At 31.4% G+C, this 21,752-nt stretch overlaps 1 protein-coding gene across 7 annotated transcripts in view; it reads right to left on the bottom strand.

Moving 5' to 3' along the window:
• LOC118193299 (tRNA (adenine(37)-N6)-methyltransferase) overlaps positions 1-21,358 on the bottom strand; it is a 43,751-nt gene extending 22,393 nt beyond the window's left edge. Inside the window, exons 1-4 of one of the 7 annotated variants that reach the window (XM_035364359.2) lie at positions 17,190-17,324; positions 16,999-17,067; positions 4,672-4,775; positions 2,143-2,329 (exon numbers count right to left, since the gene is read on the bottom strand). In XM_035364359.2, coding sequence (XP_035220250.2) covers positions 2,143-2,329; positions 4,672-4,775; positions 16,999-17,063 — 356 coding nt within the window. In that variant the 5' untranslated portion in view covers positions 17,064-17,067; positions 17,190-17,324. Of the gene's footprint in view, positions 1-2,142; positions 2,330-4,298; positions 4,392-4,671; positions 4,776-15,541; positions 16,755-16,998; positions 17,326-17,677; positions 17,702-21,148 lie in introns of those variants that run through there. The other 6 variants (XM_035364360.2, XM_035364363.2, XM_035364358.2 and 3 more) reach the window with 6 other exon arrangements.
• Positions 21,359-21,752: the final 394 nt, after the last annotated feature.

Raw genomic sequence — 21,752 nt, 5'->3', positions numbered from 1 at the left:
TTTAAATCATATCAAAGACGGAGCACATCGAGATGAAATACTAATTTGGTAAGGAATTATAAGCCAAATAAAATAAAAACATCTGCCCTGAAGATAAGGATAGTGCTGACAGATCAACTTCCAATTCATTACGCGCCCGATGCGCCGTTCCCCCCGCCGAGCAGCGTGAAATTGATAAACAGATTTCGGATTTCAAAACATACTTTCGCTTTAGATCCTTTACATATTAACAAATATATATCGGAAATTCTATTTGATATAATCGAAAGTTTAAGCTTACTTTTACAAAATTGCTCTTACAGTCTGCAAAATATAATAAGCCGGATCCAATTCGAAAATTAAGGAACAACGCAATCATCAACATTAACTGAAATAGATAATTAGATAATTTTAGCTTATACGTCCATTATACATAAAACGCGCACGCGAAAAAGTATTCTGCACTTGCGCACACTCATATGCGCAGTCGTAAAAGATCTTACGCGCACGCGTAAACGCCTATGCGCATGTGTCAACGCGGCGCATGCGCAGAAAGTTTTTAGCTTTGAGGTCTGGATTATAGATCATTCCGAATTATGGGTGTCCGAATTAACGACTTTTGACTGTACATACTATATACACTGTTTTTTAATCTTACAGATTTGTAAATTTCTGTAGGAAAATTTTATTAGATAAAAATGATTAAGCTGTCATTAAACTTAAATTAAAAATCTAACAATCAATCAATACCTTTCCTAGTTCTCTATAACATTTATAAAGGAGGAAAAAATCCACTTGTTATTTTTCAATTTTATTTAGTGAAGAGTTACCACCCATGAAATGATTTCTGTATAATTACAATTAAAATATGTTTAAACTGCTTTTCAGTGCAATTAGCAATTAGGAATGATACAATGAAAGAAACACCAATAGCAATAAAATCTGCAGTTTTTCTCTTCCAATGATATAATTTACCTTAAAAATCAGTTGTACTGAAATAAAATTGTATTTTACTTCAAAACAATTATTATTACTATTTGTGAAGTAAAACAATACATATACAGTAGCAAAGTCGAGATATTTTCAGTAAATATTTTGTGGTTCATAATATTATTTGGAGCTGAAACACTGTAAACAGCACACAAATTTCTTTGATCCATCATATGCATAACATATACACCTGCTCATCATATGTTTTTTTATCAAAGCTCCAAAATATATGTTACTTCTTCATATAACTTCTATTTTTTATCTTTGATCTATGGAAATTAATATGTTATTTTCAGCTAGCAATTATTCTATCATCGTTTTCATTTTCTGTAAAAATCATTAAATTTCTAAGATACATATCCTTCTTCTCTCTCCCTTCCCACATGTTAAGTATCTTACACAGCTCTACTGTAAGTGCAACTCTTTAAAGATTAAAATCTAGCTTTCTTTCCACAAGTATTGCCTATTATTAGAGCCTGTAAGCAGCACTATCCAATCTATACTGTTTTTCAATGTTTAAACTTAAATCATTACTAGTTAGAAAAGTTTAGGAACAAGCCTGGAGTTGCAAGTCAGCAGTGGTGGACTTTGGTATATCTTCCATGTTTAAACTGTGAATCTGGTAAAAATAGTAGATACAATTAAACTTTTAAATATTTTTTAATATTTTATCTAATTCTATGAAGAGTATTTTCTCTCTATTAAAAATCAAAAGCATCTGAAAGAATTTAAGAAAAAAAATAACAATATTAGCTTTAAAAATTTTTATAAATTCCAATTTAGAAGTCACTCCTATTAACAAGTTGTTTTTAATTACACCTGAAAAAGATTTACAACTGAGGTTGTCTGTATAGTATTACAGTTGCTCAAAATAAACTATTATGCATCATTATAATTTCATTGCAGTCTAAAAACATGCTTCAACTTAAGACTGCAAAGTAACTATGAAATAATATATTCACAATAAACAAAATGAGATAATATATTGATGACATGAGTTTGAGTCCTAAGCTGATGATATACTACATGATGAAAACAACCTCTAGTAAATTGTGATTTACTTCTAAATCAACCCAATTTTATGAATTTATAATAAAAATAAATATTATATTTTTTCACACTATTTGAGGAGATTTTGACCAAAGTATTTATAATATACTGATAAATACATACCAAATATGAGAGAATTCATCTAAGCCTATTAATGAATGCTCTGGATTAGTGAAAATAGAATTTTCAATTTTCAGTGTGGCTTTAGCAGCACTACACAGTGAAGGTTGTCTAGGAATCCCATTTTTAGTATTAAAACAAGATGATATATGACCTATTGGTACCATGGAGAAACCTTTCTGTTCTTCACCTAAAATTTGAAAACAATATTAATTGCACAAATAATACCAAAAAAATATGTATTTTTTCATCAGCCCCCTTCTATCTAAAAAAAATCACTAACACTTGGTGATTAATTTTTTGCCAAGCTGTGACTTGAAAGACAACAGCCATTTTAGAAACTGGCTGAACACTAAGAATTACATAAAATAGTTACCTATTAACAAAATTAAAAATACAAAAAACAACCAAAATAAAACACTTATTTTTTCTTGCACTATGTACACAGCTATTTGCACACATTGGTGTTCTCTTTATGTACATAGCAACCACTTTTTGCTTGGAAAAAAAAATCACAGATTTGCACAAATTTGCCATTGTGCATAAATTTTGATTCATAATAATTTAGTGTTTAAGAAGTACAACTTCATGGAAGCACATTTTTGATTTGTCCATTGTTGGACAAAACGTCATATTTCTGAACAAGTGCACAGCTTTCTTTTCTATCAGCTGGGAAACTCCACTGTCCCATTACAATCACTTACAAAGCATGTGTTCTAGAAGTGTGAAAATGTTCCCAGCATATCAAATGAAATATTATATATTCAAGAAAATTTACACATTATATTTACTACCAAATATACACACTAGATGGATATATGTCTGAATGATATTTAATGGGAAAATATCAGCCTTGAATGACCTTAATTTATTAATTTGATCCCTAAAGAAGAGTGATAAATTTGGTTTTTTGGCACTAAAAAATCAGGGGGAAAAACAATTAAAATTAAGAATATCAGTCAATTTTTGTCATAAAAAAGTCTAACTTTCTTTTATTTTTTAAATGAATGAAAACTCTTACTAAATGTAACTATGTAGAGTGGGATCTGCATAAAAAATCAGATTTCATAACTTCTTTAAAACTGATGTTTCTTTTAAACTAAAAAATACTTTAGTGTGAATATCTGTATCAATTAAAACACTTTCAAATGTCTAATAACAATTTCAAAAAAAAAATGCTGCATATGGACTTTTATAGACATATTGCATAGCAACTAAAATTTGGTATCATAGTTTTCCAGTTATAATGTATAGCAACAAAATACAAACATTTGAATACTTTTCATTCGGCTGAATAGTGTTTATAATTAATACATATAAAATTGTAGATGATAGTTTTGAAAATTCAAACACAAATAAATGTTAATATGAAAGAAATTTACAGTAACATCATAATAATAATGATCAATCAATCATAATATTAATAATGGAATTATAATATGTTTTAAAAGGTTATTAAAAATTTGGAAACATGTTAATTTTATATTTCTGAAATTTTTCATAAGCTCTGATATATTACATAAACTTTTATAGTATTCAATGATGTGATAATTATGCAAAGTAATTACATATAAGAAATATACATCCTTCACATTTTTCAAAGATGTTGTTTTACTAGGAACTGGTCCACATTTATGCTATAAAAAGTATACACCATTTAAGTCATCAAGAATTTTTTTTTTTTTTTTTTTTTTTTTTTTTTTTTTTTTTTTGGAAATTTAATGGAAATCACCTATAAATTAGTTTCCAAGAATGTGTTAATACAGTGTTTTTTTTTTTTATTTTTTTTTATTTTATATATATATATATATATATATATTTCAGTTATTTGTTAGGTATATCCAACAAAACCAAATTTCAGCAGGTAGATAGTTAAATAAGTGCCATTAAAGGCCATTATGTTGCTGTAGCCATACACTCATCATCAGATTTAAAAAAAAATCTGGTTTCAATTCTCAGCCAGAGGAAATCTTTATTACAGCAGTTAATTAAGTAGAATATCACAGATACAGAAGAGAACTCTTATTCATATTGCATAATTCCAATACTGATCCTCCTTGCAAGCAGACAAGAGAAATATGTAGGCATATGTGATCTATGCAAGTAGATCCTAACTGCAAGTAGATATAAGATGAGCATAATTATCAGCTTTGATGTACCCTGATAATAAGCCTATTTAGAAATAAAGAAATCTTGACTCAAGTTCCAGCCAAATTGTTTGAAAATTTTCTCTTTCTTCAAATACAGATGCCCTAGGAAATAAACAGAAGTAGGCATCACATTCAGATTACAGAGGCTATAAACTCTACTGAGAACTAAGCACATTAAAACTAAAAGCAAATACTGCTGAAATTAAAATTAAAACTAAATAAAAGTTTCACTCCATAAAAATATTAAACTGCCAAACTGTTAATCATAATAATATTTGCATACTGAATACTGCTACATAAATTAACACACAAATGCAGTATTAATATATTTTAATAAAATATGTAAGTATGAATAAAATATTTGACAAGCATAAAAATTAACCTTTAACACCTGATGAACCTGACTTCAAATGCTCTTGACTTAAAACAGTTTTGATTCTACTAACTTCAGATTTAAGTCTTGCATTCTGTTTCATTAACTCTTGGCTAAAAGAAGGAAAAACAAGAGATTTCAAATGAATCTTAGCACTAATGAAATCTTGAATGAAATAGAGATCTTAACTTTAATATGAAAAGTTTTAACATCAAAACAGAAAATATTAATAAATTGTAAATTTGTATTAATAAAAACTAAGATACTTTAAAATTAATAAAGACCAAAGACTTGGAATGCAGTCTATGGTAAATAGAAGGAAAAAAACTTTTTGGAACCCTAGCATAACAAAGATGAAAAATATTCTTCATTCCACTTTATTTATTCCTGAAACCTAGCGAAATAAGAAGCATCTTCTATCAAGTTGTACAGTTTCTTTTGCTTTTTTAAAAAAAAATAAAAAAAAAAATTATTTTACTTTTGCATTTTTATGCTATATATTTTATTTTAACAATATACTTTATGTTTGAGTATTGTAAAATAATATGTTTCTGGACATTTTAAAGGGATAAAAAGGTTAATTTAAATTTGAAATGCAACATATGATATTTTTTCACACAGTATCATATTGGACTGTAATATGCTATTAAGTCCAATAGAAATTTAACATTTTATTTTCATTTCTTTACCAAATTCTACTTCTGATAAATCAGAGACAATTGAATGACTGAAAGCCTAAAAACTATAATTTTTATAGCAAAAAGGGACTGCCATATCAAGCAGTATAAATACAGCCAACTTGGCACTAATAAGTTGCTTTTTTTGTTTGTTTGTTTGTTTTACAGGGTGGCATCAACACTGTCCGACTTTCAAATCTTCTGGATTTTAACAAATTTGATTTAGCAAAACTATTAAGAAATTGTTAAGAAGTTATATAATGAAACTTTTAAAAAATTTAAAATAGCACAATCATATACCAAAGAACATTTAAAATGCAATATAGAATATTTACTCAAAATAATAAAATTCTGTAAGAGTATAGAAAGTTAAGGTATTATTTACAGGTAATAAACATATATTAGAAATACTATGTTTAAAAGGTAATAAACATATACAGTCAAAAGTCGTTAATTCGGACACCCATAATCCGGAATGATCTATAATACGAACCTCAAAGCTAAAATCTTTCTGAGCATGCGCCGCGTTGACGCATGCGCATGCGTTTACGCGTTGACGCATGCGCATGCGTTGACGCGTGCGTTTACGCGTGCGCGCAAGACTTTTACGACTGCGCATATGCGTCAGCGCAAGCGCAGAATACGTTTTCGTCAGCGCGTTTAATGTATAACGGACGGTATAAGCTAAAATTATCTAATTATCTATTTCAATTAATGTTGATGATTGCGTTGTTCCTTAATCTTCGAATTGGATCCGGCTTATTATTTTTTGCAGACTGTAAGAGCAATTTTATAAAAGTAAGCTTGAACTTTCGATTATGTCAAATAGAATTTCCGATGCTGGAGCTCCCAAAGGATCTAGAAAACGGAAGTATGTTTCGATATCCATCAAACAAAAAACGAATTGCTACAAAAAATGGATAAAGGCATATACTTTGTTTATCTAACCGTTCCGAAATCTGTTTATCAATTTCACGCTGCTCTGCGCGGGGGGGGGGACGTCGCGGCGTGCAATGAACTGGAAGTTGATCTGTCAGCACTATCGTTATCTGCAGGGCAGATGTTTTTATTTTATTCGGCTTATAATTCCTTACTAAATGTAGTATTTAATCTGGATGTACTCCGTCTTTGATATGATTTAAATCAAATTCCTCATCATTATAAATATCACGAATACAAATCAAATAGTTTTCTGGTTGCAATTTTCTAATTTCGGCTATGCGTAAGGTATGCTTTACGCATGCGCGCGTTGAAAGAAATGTTTAATAAAGTAAGCAAATAAATATTAAGCTTTTTTTTTTGTAAATTTTGATACCCTTTAGATCATAATTGCTCGTTATTTTATAAATTACGGTTTCATATCTTTAATTTTATAATTTCTGCATGCCATCTTACCAGATTTAAACTGATGATCTATAATCCGGAAAAATCGATAATCCGGAATCGCCGAAGTCCCGACGAGTCCGGATTAAAGACTTTTGACTGTATTAGAAATACTATGTTTAAAAATCCCATGGAAGTGTTTGTACTAAAACAGTGCGCATTTTTCAATCTGTTCCTGGTATAACATCATGCATTCTACTAATTAACGAAGAACAAATTGGAAGGTTATATTTTTTTAACAGTACAAGACTATCCTTTTGGATACCTTTTTCAAACTGCCATTTTTCTTGTTGCAAGAGATTATTTAAATAACTTCTTGACAGGGGCGTAGCTAGAGGGGGGCAAGGGGGAGCATCTGTCCCTGGGCGCAGAATCCAAGGGGCGCCAAACTGATGTTACGAACATTTTAGAATTAAATGTTTTCCATCCTTGGCAAGCAGTAGGAGTCGTGAAATCTTCAGTTGTCCCTGGGCGCTGAAAACCCTAGCTACGACTCTGCTTCTTGAGCACTCTTGCCAAATGATTTGGTTAAGTTTTTGAACTTGTTGCCACTTAGAAAGTCTATTAGTCATAACATTAATTAGTTGAGGTTCAGAAGGGATACTAATGGGCCGATCAATGAAGAAAAGACCACGTGTTAAGTCTCAAAATCATTTGGATCTGACAATACTCGAATAAATGGTTGATTATTAAGGATACCTTCAATTTGATTAACAACTATTTCGGATTCTTCAAGAGTTAATTTGTTTCAGATGCTATTTAAATGATATAATTCCTGCCTCGCAAAGTCCACCAAAATTAGATCTAGGAGAAAAAAAATTTCTAAATTGATTGTAATACTAAATGAACACCTAGATTTTCAGAGACTAGAAATGAGATTATATAATTTTTTTCAGCTCTAAATTAGTGATTACTTAATTACTGGCACTGTCTGAAAATATTGTGGAACAAATGCCATGATGAGCAAAAAATCATTTTACAGTCACAATTAAAGTCCCAGCTGTTAGATTATTGAGAATTTCCAAGTGTATTGCATGAATGTGAAAAATAAACAAATACTGCTACATAAATTTTGCTTAAAATAGTTTTGCATTGATTTTTATATTTTATATAAAATGGGTCACAAAGAGCTATACCAGTATTGGTAAAAGGGGGATTTACTGCGATGCTTTCCTTGTCAAAAATGTCATTAACTGCTCTTCTATTTTAGGTTTCACCTTAAAGCAATTAATGCATTGATGTACAAATTCCTAGCATTATTTCTTCCATTTAGTGGTCAATATTCTTGCCTTACAAGATTAAGTAAATTTTGGGAACCAGCATGCAAATTTTTCATGTGAAAATGATCCATTTAGATATCAGTTAGCTTGTGATCTTGAGGCAGTAAAATAGGATGTTTCTGGTCAGATGACTGATCAGAATGAACAAGTTGACCATCAACATGAATCACCAAGAAAAATATTTAAGTAACTCATATTACTTCCCTTAACATTTTGTTTTTTTCTGTAAAGCATTAGTTTCTCTACGGAATGCATTTACCCGTACTGTTCTAATTAAGTATGAGTATCTTTTCCTAGTTTCTGCAGTTATTTGTGAATCCAAAAATAAAACTAAGAATTTGTATTAGTTTATGAAAGTTATTATTTAGAGAGAGATATTGGTTAATAAAGTCCCTTGTAATAGGAAAAAAAAAAAAAAAAAAAACTAAGATGATGTTATATAATTTTCTAAGTTCAGTCAAATATAGTTCTTTTTTGGTGCAGTTTATTTGTTTTGTACTGGAACCATCCTAGGTGTTTTCAGAAGCAATACTTGGCCTAGAGTACCAAAGGTTCAGGTACTTAAAATCAGAGGGATAAATACCATGATCAACAGGAATTTCACTAGATGAGACATGTTGCCACTGGTAATTTGACATAAGATATTGAATTTGAGATACTCAATTTCCTACAAAAGCTTTGAGCTGATAAAGGAACGAATTTATCCAGGTGAGAGAGACAGTTGTGTCAAAAAAAAAGGGGGGGGGGACTTTATCAATGTTCAGTTTTAGAGAAATGATGATTTTATTAAAAAGTTGTGAGACTAACAAACAAGAAGACTGCTAATGTTTTCAGTTTCCTTTAAGGTGTGAAGAAAATGGTTCCATTCATTCTTTTCAGTTGATAAATAAGTTCATCATTCCAGTTAATTTTCTCTAGCCGAAGCTTTGGGAAAAATACCTTGGCTTTAATTATAACACATCCAATAAATCCAAATGGTCATACAGTTTAGCAATAGTCGATAAAACTTCTTGTTTGATATAAACATTTTGCAGTTTCACTGAAACTTTATAACCAAATGTTTCTTCATTCGAATTTCAAACTTTAGTTGAAGATTCTTCACTCTGGACAAATAAATGTTCTTTGGAGTTTTACCTTTCTATTTCTAGAAGCTCACAGTTAGAATTCCATTTATGTAGGCACATGCCACTTGACTGAAATATTTTAATTAACTGATCTTTAAGAATTTTGCAGGTTTTGATATCTTGGCTACTACTTATAATTTCATATTCTAGAATACATTTTCTAGAAATACATATATAATACATTTTCTATATAATACATATTCTAGAAAGCATCCTTAATTTGGATTACTTAACGCCTTACTTGGAATTCTTGCTTAGTTATTTCTAGAAAGTATCCTTACTTAATCCCTTACTTGGGAATTTTTATTATGTATTTTAAACTAATTTGGCAAATATATTTCAGTTTAGAAAGTTCATTTTGCAATATTTTGATAACATAAACTGTTGATTTTTCATGTTTTCATATCTAAAAGGGTGGAACATCAGCAATTAAATAACAATATCCTTATGAATTATGCGATTAAATTAATTAAATTAAATGCGATCACATGAAGTGACATCTACTATACTAACCTCATTCTCACCCCATCCACACATACCTCGAAGATGACAATCCAATGTACATACCACACGGTAAAGTGACTTCTTATTTATTTATAATGCACTATATTTAAAATTGATTATTTCTTTGTTTTAGCATATTTAGTTATTTATTTGAGAGTACTCAAAGCTCTCATCTGATGAATGTGGTTGGGAAATATGCATACCAAACCTAGTAACATTTTATGAGCAAATTCATAATATAAATGGTTATTTAGAACATAACACAGTTGTATTCCATATATGTGGAATTAACAAAATACCCCTTCAAGGTGTCTGACAGCTTGCCACCCAGACGGGGTTAGTGGTTAGTGATGCTGACTGCCATATCAATAGCCCTGTGTTCAAATCCCAAATGATGTATACATGCGACAAGAGGGCATTTAAAATACATGGTCAGCCAAAATCCTCACGAGAAGTTGGTATTAGAACACGGATGGGAGATCCTTGGACCGTCCCCCATGGGAAGTTTTCCCTCAGAATTACAACTAGAGTGAAAGCTTATTACTTAGCCAGGTACTGCAATACCTTAATCACCTACGGTACTACAGAGGGGCCGACCTAGCTTCTACCTATACTTTTTCATGATTTAAATTTCTATGACTAATATAATCACTGCTTTGTAAATAATTTCATGTTTTCTTCTTTTATGGATGACATTTTGATTAACAGTCAAAAGTCGTTAATCCGGACTCGTCGGGACTTCGGCGATTCCGGATTACCGATTTTTCCGGATTATAGATCATCAGTTTAAATCTGGTACGATGGCATGCAGAAATTATAAAATTAAAAATATGAAACCGTAATTTATGAAATAAAGAACAATTATGACCTAAAGGGTATCAAAATTTACAAACACACACACACACAAAAAAAAAAAAAAAAAAAAGCTTAATATTTATTTGTTTACTTTATTAAACATTTCTTTCAATAAGTTGTTTAAGTTGCTTCGTTTTTTATGTGATAATACATTCTCTTTAATTCTATAAATAGACATAATTTCTTGTTCAGTTACAAAGTTCCGCTGTTCAAGTCCTATAATTGCTGTGTCGAGAATACCGACTAATTTGTCAATTGAAATTTTTTCGTTTTCAATAACCTCTGTCACTTTCTTCGCTATCGAAGCGAATTATAATGACGAGGAATTTGATTTAAATCATATCAAAAACGGAGTACATCGAGATGAAATACTACATTTACTAAGGAATTATAAGCCAAATAAAATAAAAACATCTGCCCTGAAGATAAGGATAGTGCTGACAAATCAACTTCCAATTCATTGCGCGCCGCGGCATTAAAGATAAACAAACGTTAAAGTTTAGATAAACAAAGGATATGCCTGTATCCATTTTTTTGTAGCAATTCCACTTTTTGTTTAATGGATTTCGAAACATACTTTCGCTTTGTAGATCCTTTACATATTAGTAAATATATATCAGAAATTCTATTTGACATAATCGAAAGTTCAAGCTTACTTTTATAAAATTGCTCTAACAGTCTGCAAAAAATAATAAGCCGAATCCAATTCGAAGATTAAGGAACAACGCAATCTGCAACATTAACTGAATTAGATAATTTTTGCTTAGTTTATACCGTCCGTTATACATTAAACGCGCATTCGCAAACGTATTTTGCGCACGCCTACACGCGTATTCGCAGCCGTAAAGGTCTTACGTGCGCAGCTTTGACGTCCGGATTATGGGTGTCCGAATTAACGACTTTTGACTGTACATAATTATTTCTGTGCAGTTTTTATTCTTCTAATGTTCAAATTTAAATAGTTAATTAACAAATTTATATAGCCAATGTAATATTGATTTCGGCGATCTTGTTTGCCACAAACAAAATTCTAGAATATCTGTTCAAAATTCAAAAATAAAAATTACTGATAATTCCTTATTAAAGTGGCTACTGTGGTTAGTTACCAAGATTGGCACACTTAATTCCCATATTGGTACTTGCTTGTCAGGGTTGGTGCTTTGTATGTTGCCACATGGTGTAACTCTGTGGCTACTGGATTCTGTCACTCTCTACATTCCCTAAATTCTTAAAATTTTGATACCTAGTGCTGTCATACTGATCCATTTATTTTGTACAGAAACTCCCACATAAGGCTTTAGTAACATTTGAAATTTACACATTATAGACAGAGCAATCAAGTTTGCTAATTTAAATGAAAAAGGTGTGGTGACTAATTTTAGAAAGGACTGGATTAGATTATATGGGTTATGGCTAAGGCAGGAATGTGGCTTACGGCTTAATGTGGGTTATGGCTAGGGCAGGAATTATGTGGGTTATGGCTAGGCCATGGATTTTTTGTGGCCCTAAGCACTTAAGAGGTTTTAGTTGCCTCCTCATACATTTACATCAATTTTTTTCCTATTCCTTCTCTCTCAGTCTTAGTTAAACTACACCATGCTTTCCATGGTAAACCTGGCAACAGAAGATTTTTGTGGTGCCCTCTTTCCTTGAAGCTCTAAGGCCTTGCTTAGTATTTTTAATTGTTAATCTAACTCTTGTTGTGTGAAAACATTCAAGGGTCATCTGTCTAAGGAAAGTGATACTTTGTGGAGAATATTTTGGGAAAACTGGCTAAGGTCCATATTACTCATTTGGAAACAACCCATGCAACCAATCCACTCCCCGGAATTTGAAGCTGGGTCAAACCTCCAATGTCCACACTTTTACTGGTTGACCATGGATCAGCCATTTTATCAAGGAGATATTGCCAAATTTATGTGCGACTTTTGTCCCCAATAGCCATAGAATGGCCTCTAAATTTTCAAATGTTACTCACAATCAGAGTTTATGTTCTAAAATTAAAAGTGCCAGAGCTCTGTAGAGGGCTACCAGGAAAGATGAACAAAAGTAACTAAATAAAATAATTAATAATTAAAATAACAAATGATTAAAATAATAAAAAAATTAATTTAAACAAATTATAAAGCAATAAATAAAAATTTAATAAATTAATGATAAATATTTACAAAATAAAATAAAACACTGGACTTTCTTTTATCTGGTGCTTCAGCTGGAATTACGATTTTATTCAAAAGCTAAGAAATAGCACAGGCATACTCTGACTGAATTTAAATGTTGGATATAAACAGGATAAGTTGCTGTTTAGGGGACACCAGATACAAAAATCATTCTTTCCCCAGCATACCAATGAAAAAGAATACAACAAATAAAGTGGCACTTATAGTAATAGAAAAAATACTAGAATTAGTATAACAGCATCAAGATAAAAAATTAAAAGAGAAGTATAGATACAAAAACACAAAGAAAAGAGTCATACATTTTCTGACCATGATTACTTTTTTTACATAATTCCAGCTGTCAAGCAGAATGTGGCAGGGGAAAGAATTGGCCTCAAATCTGAGGGATTGATCTATAAGCTAAAGACAAACCTGAGGTTCTGTACAAATGATGATCTGGATTCCCACATTTGGTTATATCCTTCCAAAAGGTCTGCAGATGCTCTTTTAATGGAAATTCAGTAGCACTGAGTGCATCTGAGCATTTTTCAAAGTATTTTATCATTTACAGTCTGTAGTAAATTGGCCACTGAGACCCAATTTCAAGATCGCCGCTACACAAAACTAAAATAACAAATTAAAGAATTGCACAAACTCAGTGTTCATGTACACATCGAGCTATTTTCACTTAACATCAGAAAATTGCACAAACTCAACATTGCACAGTTCCTTGACTCTGTCCATGAACACATCGATCTATTTTCACTTAAAAAAAATCAGGAGAATAATGCTGTCATATAAAGTTAAGTTACTCATCACCAAAACTGAACAAAATTTGTACCCAATCAAAGCTCAATAAACTGCATTTTAAATCATACAATGAAATAACATAAAAAAGAAAATACATGGGTAAAAGTACAGTTTAGGGTACCCCTTGGTGAAACTTGGCGGTTTTTGGCGGTACATGGATACCGATTTTTGCAATTCTTTGACTTGTTATTTTGGCTTGCGAAGTGGCGATTTTTGCCCCAAAAATCGCCGCTACACAAAGCCAAAATAATAAGACAAACAATTGCACAAACTCGGTATCCATTTACACATCGACTTATTTTCACTTAAAAAAAATCCCCGAATTGCACAAAAATGGCATTGCATACTCCTTTGACTTTATCTCCATGTACACGTCAACCTATTTTTACTTTAAAAAAAATACCCAAATTGCACAAAAATGGCATTGCGCACTCTTTTAACTTTAGCCATGTACACGTCGACCTATTTTCACTTAAAAAAAAAAAAATCCCAGAATTGCACAAACTTCCATTGGGCACTCCCTTTACTTTGTCCATGTACACAATGATATATTTTCATTTAAACAGTCAAAGAAACACCAAATTCTACAATATAGGCAAACAAAAAATACACAATCTCAATAAAATACATTTTAAACCAAACAATACAATAACATAAAAAAGGAAAAACATGTTATACATTTAAGCACTACCAAAAGCAAATATTCACTTACCATGATTTTCGAATTCGCTTCGTACACCCAGAACCACGTAAAAATCAAAATATCAATCATACTCAAATGACTTTTTTTCAAACCAGGTACTCTTTCTGATCAAACCCTTCACATAGTGACCATCTGAACCTTTCTTCCTACAAACCCATTCAAATCCATCTAAACGGTTTTTATGCTCGACTAGACACATATCCTTCCTACATACAGGACACTTATAATGGCTACTAAGTAAACCTTCATTTAAACTTCAGTCAATTAGCTCTTTTCCCCTTTTGCTCCAAATCGTACAGAAAGTTCAAATTACAAATTAATCTTACTACATGCGGCCATTCTACTGTCTAAAGAATCAAACCAACACACAACCACAAAAATGCTTACAAAACATCCCCGGATTCAAAATTTCTCAGAATCATGCACCCGATTACGTCGCAATATAAATGAAACAACAGCTTCTCCATAATACAAGGGGTACCTTAAAGTCTACTCTACCCAATACATGTTATTGCATACATGCACTACAAAAAGGAAATATCGACTTGCCATATTAGAAATTTCTGTGTCTTCAGTATGTGGCACACAAAATTCCTTAACAACATCCAAAAACTTTTCTAAATTATCTCAACTAGAATGTGCATACTGCCGTCACCATATAAATTCATAAAAATAAGAGTAAAAAATATCCTCCATAGTGCCAGACAAACCCATTCAAATCCATCTGAACAATCTTTACGTTTGAACACATACATTTCCTTCGTATACACAGAACATTTATAATGACTATTGGGTAAACCATCATTTACACGCCAGTCAATTAATGGTTTCTTTCCCTTTCGTTCCAAATCATACAGAAACTTTACATTAAATTAATCACATACAGCCATTTTATGGTGTACAGCACAAAATAAGCAATGTACTTCCTAACTCACATCCAACACAGAAAGAAGCCCTTACAAATATTGGCAAAAGTATACTTCAGGGTACCCCTTGGCGAAACTTTGCGATTTTTGGCAGTATATGGATACTGAGTTTGTGCAATTCTTTGGCTTATTTTGCCTTGCGTAACAGAAATTTTTGGGGCAAAAATTGCCGCTACACAAAGCCAAAATAACAAGACAAAAATTGCACAAACTTGGTATCCATGTGCACAACAACCTATTTTCACTTAAAAACAAAAACATCCCAGAATTGCACAAAAATGGCATTGCGCACTCTCTTGACTTTATCCATGTACACATCGACCTATTTTAACTTCAAAAGTCAAAGAAGCAAAACAAAAAAATACATAATCTGAATAAACTACATTTTAAATCAAACAATAAAATAAGATAAAAAAGGAAATTGATCTTAGCACTACACGAAGGAAATATCCACTTACCTTATTTACGAATTTATGAGTCTTCAGTCAAACACATCCCAAAAATAAGAGTAAAAAATATCCTCCGTTCGAAATTATCCGATGTTCGACCGTTCGCATTTCCTTCCTCCAAGCAGGGCACTTAATAATGGCTACTAAGTAAACCTTCATTTACACACCAATCAATTAATGCTTTTTTCCCTTTCATTCCAAATCCTACAGAAACTTCAAATTAATCTTACTACATTCAGCCAATTTATCGTGTAAACCACAAAATAACAACGTACTTATCCATCACACACAAGCCCTTACCCAAAATCCGACACACACTTTAAAAATTTTTTCCCATGATTCAAATTCACTGCAACCAATTACGTCATAATAGGGTTTCCATAGCATTCAACTACTCAGGTTGTCATAAATGAGACAACAACTTGGCAATAAATGAAACAACAATTTCGCGATAATACAAGGCATACCCTAAAGTCAACTCTAACCCAAATGTTTTCCCATCAGTCAAATTAACCGCAATCATACAACCAATCACATCATAATAAGGTTCCCATAATATTTGACTACTCAGGTTACCATAAATGAAACAACAACTTGGTGATAATCCAAGAGGCACCCTAAAATATAGACAAACCGTAAATTACAACCATTCAGGAACATAAACATAGCCTTCTACATTCTATATTAAATCATAAGTAACTAAAATCGATACCTAATCAGTGAATATAGAGGCACAACCAGGATAATAATTTTTAGTACTTTCATGACAGAAAAATTTACTCCTTCTGAAACAAGCTTTCATAAAGATTATTGTAACTCCTTCAAAATGAAATTTTTCCAAATGGGTGAGACATTTTTGTTCTTAAAATTCTAAATCTTTGCTCATTTTTAAGGCATATATATTACTAAAATAAAATTTTACAAGATTAAAAGAATTTTCTCCTTAAATTGTGTTTCAGCTTCGTGCCGGAGCTTTTCTTATGTAGGACACTGGTGTACTCCTGTTTGAATTATGATTTAACTCCAAAAACTGAGATGGGTAAAAGTTTACAATTGGGTGCCTCTTGCTTTTCTAGCGATTCTTTTGTGACGCCAAATTCGACGGCAGGATGGCACAATTTCAAGAGAGCCGCTACACAAAACTAAAATAAGAAATCAAAGAATTGCACAAACTCGGTGTCCATGTACACATCGATCTATTTTCACTTAAAAAAAAAAAAAAAAAAAAAAAAAAAAAATCAGGAAGATAAAGCAAAGCTAAAACTATCATGGTAATCAGAAATGGGGTTTTTATCGCCAAAATTGAACAAAATTTATCGCTAATCGATGGGACATCCAATTCTACTTTAGAGCCCTGAGAAGTATCGAGACAGACTCCGGGGCAATTTAAGCTGTATTCACTCACAATATCACATTTAAATTATGATTGCGACTGCCGATATTTTACACTTTATTTAATTACTCACCGAATATTCTTCAGTTCCCGTCTAATTAACTGTATTTCAGTTGACTGTTTTTCTAAATCTGACATATTTCTAAAATTTAAATGAAAGATCAAATTTCTAAAACATTTCGCATTAAATTGAATTTGTTATAATAAGCTTCTTGTAATTAGAATCCAATCTGATACAAATTACCTAATTATAAAAAAAATTACATTTTATATTTTTTATTTACTATGATGAGGTTAAAAATTCAAACACTCTTTCAACTTTCAAAGATCATATAAAATAGCAGATTTCATAATTTCAAATCAGTATAAACACTCCGTGTTTCAAATATATTTACAAACAAACCACGTTTCCTTTTGCAGTTGCTAAGGTTTTCTGCTCGCCAGGCGAAAAAGTAAACACAAGTGTGAAAGAAAAACTACGAATGGCAAAGTACGACTGGATGAAATCAGAACATCTAACAAGTACAGTACTTAATTTGGCAGAGGAAAAAAAAAAAAAAAAAAGTAGTATCGTTTGTTTATTGCTTATATCTCCTAATGTGCAACGCAAAGGATTCATATACATCTTTTCAGTAGTTGAACCCTCATGAATATGTTTGCCTATCAGAGGAGAAATAGAAACTAAGAAATTGTTTTGTCAGGATCGTGGAACTTCCGACGTATTGAGTTAGGAAGAGGGGAAACATACTAACTTCGAAACTGAATTAGGGCCCTATTCACGACAAGGAGCGTTAATAACGATCTTCTCTTAACGGACGACCGCTAAATTTCACGGCTCCAGTAACCGTAAGGACTGTTGGTTAAATTGGCATTCGTGACAACGACCGTCGGAGGAATCCTTACGGTAAGCAACCTTCGTTCGAGAGTTGGGAAACTTCGTTAAAATAAGCCAATCATATTACAGCTACTAGAGACACAGGTTGACTCATCAGCCATGTTCAAGCGTGGGCCTTCGTATTGTAGCCACGCTTTAGGGTTGTATTTCAGGTTTGGGGTGCCATTTTTGGCTCTTTAGCAGTGTTCGCTAAAACGTTATTATTTAACATTCTAGGGTATCCAAACTTCCGATTTTTTGCATTCATATAAAGATGTGTGGATTTGTCCCCCTTCTTTTCTCTGCAGTTCAGCTTCTTTCTTGTATTTTTTTTTAAACTGCCAAATTTCTCATATGATTTAAGTTATTTTGAAAGTTTCTAAAACATTTTCATATAGTATATTTCACATTTGTATATTAGTTAAAAATACTTTCTTTATTGAATTTTCAATTTTTACTTTTAAATACATGCATAATGTTAAGCATCTGAAAATCTATTTTTTGACAATAAATTCCTCGCAGCTGTATGTTTAAATTTTTATGAGGTTGTACTGGATTTATAATCATCCTTTCATAGTTATTAAACTTTTTTCCTTTTAGAATTCAAGGTAATTTCATGTGTCATATAAAAATTATATGTCTCTCAGTGCTCTATTTGTATGATAATTCTTAATTTCTCAGCTATGGCATTTCAGTACTGATGGAGTTAAGCATATTACTTTTATTTACATTACATGTTAAACTATTTAGAGGCCATTAAAGCTGTGGGTACAAATTGGTATGAATACAACTTCAGTAATTTTTAAGTTTCTAAAGCTTTCCTGAATCAACAGATAATTTCCTAAAATTGTCAATAAATTTTTACATGATGAATACATAAGTGCATGTTGGCGCTTTAATATATCTAGCAAGTTCACAGTTTAAACTTCTGAAAAAAATTAATAGCATGTCTGCATATAAAGCATGTTTTTTATTTTAAATCTGCTATTTGAAGTTTGCTTACATGGAATCTAACATCTATTATTGTAGCAAACTGGTTATAAATGTTATTTTGCATGTGTTTCCAGAAAAGGCTTTATGATTTTAAATACTGGTTCAAGACAAGCACCTTTAAATTATAATGCTCAGATTGAAGTGCAAAATGATGCTGTAAAATATACTTCAGTTCTCTGATGGCAAAAAAAAAAAAAAAAAAAAAAAAAAAAAATTGTATAGATTTAGTAGAGTAAAAATTCCACATCAAAAACATTTTTTCACCCTTATTTAGGTAAAACGAAATTAAAAAATAATACGTACATAAATAAATAAAAATAATACTTTTACATACGGAATTTGCAGATATTATTTACTAGTCAATTATTTGTTATTGACAGCTACTTTTTATAACACATAGAAAAAATACTGATAAATTTGCTACTGATAAATTTACATGCATTAAATGATGAAAAAAACATACATATGCTGTTAATAGTACACTTATCTGAATATTTAATGATAATTCCATAACCTATATAAGATTCAATCTATACCACTGCAAGGGCAATGCTTAAATCACAGTCAGGGGCGTAGCTAGATGGGGGCATCTGTCCCCGGGCGCAGAATCTAAGGGGCGTCAAACTGATGTTACGACATTTTAGAATTAAATGTTTTCCATCCTTGGTAAGCAGTAGGGGGCACGAAATCTTTAGTTGTCCCTGGGCGCTGAAAACCCTAGCTACGACTCTGATCACAGTTCTTATTAGTTAATTTCCATATGTAAAAACATAAAAATATCATTTAGCTACAGATCTATAGATTATGGCCTCTTGTAACAAGCATATGCAAAACACAGACAGTGAAAATAATGCAAAAACAGAATTTTTTTCACTTTTTTTTTTCTTAATGTAGTGCAATTCATTCCATTATATTGAAATCTTATTAAAATACAGCAGTAATTTGATATGTTTTTCTATTATAAATCAACAGCTTTATATAGAATGATTTTACTTTACTGGATTCTTATTTAAATGAATGTATATGCAGGGGCGTAGCTAGAGGGGGGCAAGGGGGGCATCTGTCCCCGGGCGCAGAATCCAAGGGGCGTCAAACTGATGTTACGACATTTTAGAATTAAATGTTTTCCATTCTTGGCAGGCAGTAGGGGGCGCGAAATCTTCAGTTGTCCCTGGGCGCTGAAAACCCTAGCTACGACTCTGTGTATATGGAAATATCAAAATAAATGAAAAAAAAGGTCTGAATAATCTTAGCCAACACTGCTAAGATATTCTTATTTTCAATAAAATGTTCAAGGTACATCATTTTAGTTTAGTTCTTTTTCTATTAAAGCAGCTAACCTAAAACATATATCTCATTAATTTGTTAAAAATATAGCTTAAGTAAGTTTTATGTGCATACTGAATAAGCAGAAAAAAATAGCCTTGATTTAAAACCTGTTTTAAAGCAACAAGTAAATAAAATACTCTGGTTCTATTAGCATGTCAAAAAAAAATGCTGTTATGTACTCTAAAAAAAATCCCAAGTATCACATTATGATATATTACACTCTTATAAAAGAAGAAGGTTGATCTTTACATTATGGTAACTTGGCGTTTTTTTGGCGAAAATTTGGCGACGAACTCTCCTACAGCAAACCTCTATTTTTTTTTCCCGCCGCCATTTTGTCTTCACGAAGTAAAGACATGTTTCTTTTCTTTTTATCTACTGAACACTTCTTCCAACAATCTACTAGCCGAATTACACTTATGCTAGAAATTTTATCTAAAAAAACTGCTTAATCATGACAAATATTCACTGCAAAATTGGGAAAAAGTGCACAATACCATACTCTTTACGCGTTTTTCAAAATAACACATACACATAAACCATATACACGCCGACTTATTTTTACTTAAAAAAAAACATCCCAGAATTGCACAAAAATGGCATTGCGCACACTCTTCACTATATCCATGTACACTGCTTTTTTCTCATATATTAGAAAAAATTCACGAAAATACATGACAATTTTCTCAATCTTTAAACCCGGTAAAAAGAACATATATGAAATTACCTGATCGCGAAAAAGTAATGAACATTTCCACATATAAAATAAATAAAATATCCAAAAACTTTTACCTCTAAATCATCTATTACATTATACACGTCAAAAACGAATTCATACCGCAACCATTACAAATACTTAGTGTCAGATATTTAAATTATTTCCATGCACGTTTACTTCAACTAAAACGTATACCAAATTCCTACAAACATAAAATTCACAAAATAACTATCATTTAATTAAAATATAATTAAATTCAAAAACACTACTTAAAATATAAATGAGCACATACATTAAATTAATACATACATAAATACCCATTTCGAATTCACTTTAGTTACGGCCATGGGATCCAAAAATTCACGAACACTGTTTCACACAAGACAGAATAAAGCCAAATACAAAATTTCCAGATTTTTTCCCGATTTCTCCCCTTTTCCGATTAAAGAACCGTAATTCGTCCATTAATATCACATGACATATCCCATGATCTCTCATTTCCCTCACACAAAATAATGCGTAATCGGAACTGAGTACTGCTCACATTATTACCAAAGTGCCAGGTAGTAACCTCTATCGCCTCCAAAATGTCGCCAAACTACCAGTTACCATATTGTAAAGATCAACCAAGAAGAAATATCAGATTAGGAATATACTCTTTTATGTATTTGATAACAAAGAGGAGTAAAACGTATGCAACATCACATTGTGAAAAATCCTGCAAGTCATTACAATAATAAGGTAAAAATCAGTTGATCATTCTTTTACTGTAGCACTAAGTTTCCCAATCAAAATTATGAATATGCCAAAACAAATTCACTATCGGTGCCCAAATTTAAGGTCACACAAAAGTAAATTTGATTTAGCTGAACATGAGATCTTCCAAGACAAATTTATGAACAAATTGATTTTC

This window comes from Stegodyphus dumicola, chromosome 8, assembly GCF_044657685.1.
Source record: "Stegodyphus dumicola isolate Sdum_Otavi_A_Nest chromosome 8, ASM4465768v1".
Lineage (NCBI taxonomy): Eukaryota > Metazoa > Arthropoda > Arachnida > Araneae > Eresidae > Stegodyphus > Stegodyphus dumicola.
Note: the sequence above shows the minus strand (reverse complement) of the source record. Positions and strands in the feature narration are given on the sequence as shown.